This window comes from Hordeum vulgare, chromosome 6H, assembly GCF_904849725.1.
Source record: "Hordeum vulgare subsp. vulgare chromosome 6H, MorexV3_pseudomolecules_assembly, whole genome shotgun sequence".
NCBI classification, from domain to species: domain Eukaryota; kingdom Viridiplantae; phylum Streptophyta; class Magnoliopsida; order Poales; family Poaceae; genus Hordeum; species Hordeum vulgare.
Window position 1 is genome coordinate 259150975 of NC_058523.1, and position 4864 is coordinate 259155838.

At 46.6% G+C, this 4864-nt stretch overlaps 1 protein-coding gene across 1 annotated transcript; it reads right to left on the minus strand.

Moving 5' to 3' along the window:
- Positions 1-899: 899 nt before the first annotated feature.
- On the minus strand, positions 900-4351 carry LOC123405380 (R3H domain-containing protein 2-like). Its single transcript, XM_045099083.1, has 5 exons — positions 4106-4351; positions 3963-4050; positions 2581-2648; positions 2437-2479; positions 900-1723 (listed from the first exon to the last, which is right to left on the minus strand). Exons 1-5 carry the CDS (start codon positions 4349-4351, stop codon positions 900-902), a joined length of 1269 nt encoding a protein of 422 aa, XP_044955018.1.
- Positions 4352-4864: the final 513 nt, after the last annotated feature.

Sequence of the window (4864 nt, forward strand, 5' to 3'; positions counted from 1 at the left end):
GTGCTTTTGAAGTGCGCCACTAGTGTGCTGAGTGATGTGCTACTAGTATGAATATTAGGTATTTATTTTATTTTTTCTGATATTTGCACAGATTACAAAATATATTATTGCACAGAATATAGATAGCACAACATATAAACAACAGATTTATCGAATACAATAGAAGATTTGTCTTCGAATACAATTCATCATATTAGTCTCCGAATTTAAAATATCGAACAAAGTTAGAACATTACAAGTCTCGAGACCGCGAGTAGCAAGTTTGTCTTCACATTACAAGTCGATATCGACCATCTAAACTACCATCAGATAGAACAGAGTTGCGGTCATCACGAGAAAGACAGACAAAATTATCTAAAATACAACATCGTCGACACCAAGCATGTTACTGAAGCCGTGCCTGGAGAATCTCATTCGCGTCCTTTGCCTGCTACCCGTGTCCTCATCTTCTTCCACCTGTTGCGGAAAGGTGAGGAACAAATTATGCTCCGACAGGATTTTGTGCTAGTTCAAATTAGCGTACGGCACGATGAAATCACTTTGAAAGAAAAACTAACATTGTGAAACAAATGCATATTTTGGGAGAACCTCTACAATAAAGAAATCATCCAAAGAGCTTTCATAAAGAGAAAAGCATATTTTGAAACAGTAAGATTGCATTTCATCTTTCATCAAAATACACATGAAATGTTTTGATGTGATTTCTCACAACTGAACACCCCCCTTCTCTCTCTCTCTCTATGTTTTAAAAATTCTGACATGACAGCCTATTATCTACATGTTTCACATGCATTTTCTCTAATCGTCACCAATCAAGACAGATCAATATAACTTAGCCACATGCTTTGGTAGTTTACGGAGAGAAGTGTCATCAGGAAAATTGAAACAGCACAGACAAATCAATTGAATGTAGGCACGGTACAAATCAGGTACTCTTTATTACGACACAGGAAACCCCAGATCAGATAGCAACAAACAGAAGCCATGTTATGTGGAACAAACCTGTCATAGCTTCTGTCATAATCAGGATCCTTGCGATCGGAGTCACGGTCTCGAAATATCGCCACCCTATTGCCTTGCCTGCCTCTATTGACTGGAGGCTCCTTGTCAATCCTGCTTCTATTATTTGATCTGCTGCTAGATGCAGTGCTAGTCAAACTCCTTTCAAGGGTAGCTTCAGCCAATTCACCGTACCTGGTGTTTGGGTTCAACTCCAAGGAAGTGGACCTATGTAGGGTGTTGGGAAAAACAACTTCATCAGCTGGTCTTCCATCAACCGGACTACTGCTACCACTGATGTTGTTAAATATGCGAGCACGTACCCTGTTGTATTCCTCTTTCCTCTCCTCAACGCTTTTCTGAAGGTTGCCTCTGGAAGAGTTAGCACCTGCACCCGCGCCCCCATGGTGATTCTTCCGAGGCCTTTGCTTAATAGCTACTTTGGTGGCCACAGCGCTGGTCTCTTCTTGAGGCAAATTAACTGGAATGTCAGCTAGGCGGACAACAGGCAATCGGCATTCAGCAGACGTCTTACGAAGGATGATCTGAGAACTGGTTCCATCAGGCAAGCTGTTATCCGGCAGGGCGATCGATATCAGGAAATAATGCTGTGCCAGACGGTGCGCAGCAAGATGCAGGTACGAAGTCGGAAGGCCCTGGAACTCGAACTGCGTCTGCCCAGGGTCACGGAGGAACTTGAGAATGTCTTGCTCCATCCGTAGCACTGTAATGAGAGATAAGGTTGCAATGAGATTAAACCATCCAAGCATTGCTCAAGTTCGAGCTTATAGCTAGGAATCAAATCACATAGTAGCAAGACAACATGCAGATATACGGTGCAACACAATTGGTACAGAAGGGGGAATTACGAGTCAGCACGAAGAGGTTGCTGATGAAGAAACTCAGAACGTTTTTGAGTTATTATTATTAATAGCCGACACAATGATAATTATCAACCCACAATCAGATGACGCGTTAACCAGTAACCACTAGTTTTAACATGCGTCTTATGGTTTTTTCCGGCCGAAAAGCTTGCACAAAATTGGCATGCCATTTGCCAATACGTAGTTTGACTTGTACGGCCAAGTAATGTTTGCAAAACAGGCTCCCAAGCGTTAGTAAGTTGCGAGGCTCCGATACATATTCTCCCAGGTAATGACCAAACACAGACCAGAGCAGAGCACAGGCATCCAGCAGGAACATGCGGCGCATCTCGGCAGACCAGAGCGGAGCAGCAAACGACAGAGCTAGCTATAACCTTACGTACCGCACACGCTTTCCAAATTCGTCGTCCTGCACGAAGTAGCTGAAATTCTACCTGGGAGATAGCTAGTTAGCTAGGTAGCGACTGGTGGCCTAAAACTAGGGAGCAGACCCGCGTATCTAGTAAGAAGAGGAAGAGGAACACAGAAACGAGGCTGGTGGGATGGTAGGTACCTGAGAGGCGCTCGCGGGGCTTCTCGAGGGCTTTGCCAATCACCTACAAATGGGAATTTCTTCGAATTAGACAGACTATAGAGATGGTGACGGCTGCCACTTGCACATAAAAATGTTGTCGTTTTGGATAGAATATTTTGATACCTTGTTACATCCTGGCACCAGGCCCTGGAGCATCTTCATCTTGAGGGTGATCTTTTCTCTTCTAACCTCTTGTATGAACCCACAATTGAGGACAGTGAGTAACCAGAAAATTGAATGAACGTACTTAGTTATAGGTCAGCTCGTCCCACCTCTCCATGTCACGAAGAGCGAAATTTCCAACTCTGGTCTCTCCATCTACACTCGTGAAGTAAGTAACATGATACCATTAGCAAATGTCAGGGTTATCAGCATGGATATAGAACAAGTAGAACAACATAACTAACCATTTGTGCATCTTTGTGTTTGGTTCACAACTATGATAGATGAGCGTGGACTTGTTCTTCTAGTTTATTGCATCAATGACCATATTGCTACTGAACTCACAGAGATAGAAACCTATGTTGGATTAGGCCAGATTCACATAATGAAATACTAAAGTGATGTGCTGGCGCCGGCCGTCAGAACTGGAAAGGTTGTCCCCTAACTGGGTTAAACCGAGAAACAAACCCATATTGTCTCAGAAGCAACGCTAGCAAAAGTGAGTCACACAAAACAGTATACATGGCAAGCCTTAACAAAGAGGATCTACCGGTGAGTTTTGTGGGCTCAACATGTAACAACTTTAATAGCATAATAAGCCTTGGCACATGATCATTGCTGATGACCCTAATTTATGTCCTCTATTAGGATCTCAAATGTATTTTCTTTTATACATTCTATGTCCTCTGTTACAATCTCAAATTTATTTTAATTTTTTACAATCTACCATTTTGGCAAACCAGAAAAAAAGCAAATGTAACAACGCCACCTAGATAAGATAGAACATGAATCAATTACTACATCCTCCGTCAATCATATATGATGTACAGTAGCATTCAAAGAAATATATCCACGTGACCACATCTACTACTATCAGGTCACAGCCAGAATTCAGGGGCAAATAACGGTCACGAACTATTATGTTGTGCTTACCTCACTTTGAGTTGAAGTCTCCTCATTCTTATCCGATACTGAGTCATTTTTAAGAGACCCGGGAAACCCAAGGCAAACTCAAATCCAAGCATAGACAAACAGAGGGAAGTGATGGAAGTAAGGCCGATAAACATGCACGCATTACTGCAATTTGCGTCCAACAAATATTGGACGCTCCGCAACCCAAACATCCAGGTGCAAATAGAATGACAGTACCAGCCACTGATCTGGGTACACACAGAGCCACCGATCTAAACTCTGGAGTAGACTACTACCAGCAATAAGTCAATAACGAGGAATACTCGGCTAAAGAGCTAGATTCAAGTTGCCCGACAGCAGCCATGAGCACGCGGCGTCACAATTCAGAAGCCCAATCGCAAGGAGTTCAGGCTATCCTGAAGAAATCTTACCCATGGAGGCGGAGATCTTGAAGGTGGCAGGCTTGCCGCGCACGACGGGGTCGGGGGAGATCTCCATGCCGCTCACCTTCACCGGATACTGGCGGCCCATATATGCGGAACCAAACACCAACAGAAGCTCGCATCGCACACACAATCCGCGGAATCTCAAATGTCAAAACGGGGATGGTTTGGCGGCGGAAGGAGAGTTCGGAGCGCTCACTACAGTAGTCAAAGTCGGCGGCGACGGCGTAGGAGGCGGAGAGCAGGAGCACCTTCATGGCGACGGGGACGCCCGTGTCGGCGTCGACGGCGAACTTCACCTTGCCGAACGACCCGTGCCCGATGGTCCACCCCACCTCGTACCGCCCCACCATCTTCTTCCATGGTGCGGCCGCCATTCCCTTCGCCTCTCCTCCCATCTCCCGTGTCGCACCAAAGCCGCCGGAATCGGCCCCCCTGCAAGGTCCCTCTTGGAGAGCGCGCGCACTCCGCTCCTCTGGGCTGGACAGATGGACGGGCGTGCATGCGTGTGAGTGAGGGAACGAGTTGTGGTTGGGGTCCTACGGGCGGGCGAGATCGGCAGTGGTGCGGGGATGGGGATGGGATTCGCGGTGGCGCTCCTGCCCCTCTAGCTTTGGCCTTGCAAATCAGGGGCGGGGAGCGGGGGAGACGAGGTCACCTCGTCGGCGGGCGGGGAGGTGGACCGAAACTGAAGCGAGGGAGAGGGACGGCGGCGGGCGCAGGAGAGGGGGGGAGGGAGGGAGGGAGGGAGGAAGAGGGCTAGGGTTTAGGCTGCGGGTGGGGCAAAAAAATTATAGTAGTGGCGCACCACCTACAAATGCGCCATTAGTAACCCTGGTCGCGATTAGTAGTTTTGCAAAAAAAATAGTAGTGGCGCACCACCTACATAT

Excerpts from the sequence above, each read along its gene's own strand:
- LOC123405380 (XM_045099083.1), bottom strand. The coding sequence starts at position 4,351 with ATGGCGGCCGCACCATGGAAGAAGATGGTGGGGCGGTACGAGGTGGGG. Across the intron at positions 2,649-3,962 it reads CAAGATCTCCGCCTCCATGG|AGGTTAGAAGAGAAAAGATC; the intron begins GTAAGATTTCTT and ends GGTTCATACAAG. Across the intron at positions 2,480-2,580 it reads TGGTGCCAGGATGTAACAAG|GTGATTGGCAAAGCCCTCGA; the intron begins GTATCAAAATAT and ends TCCCATTTGTAG.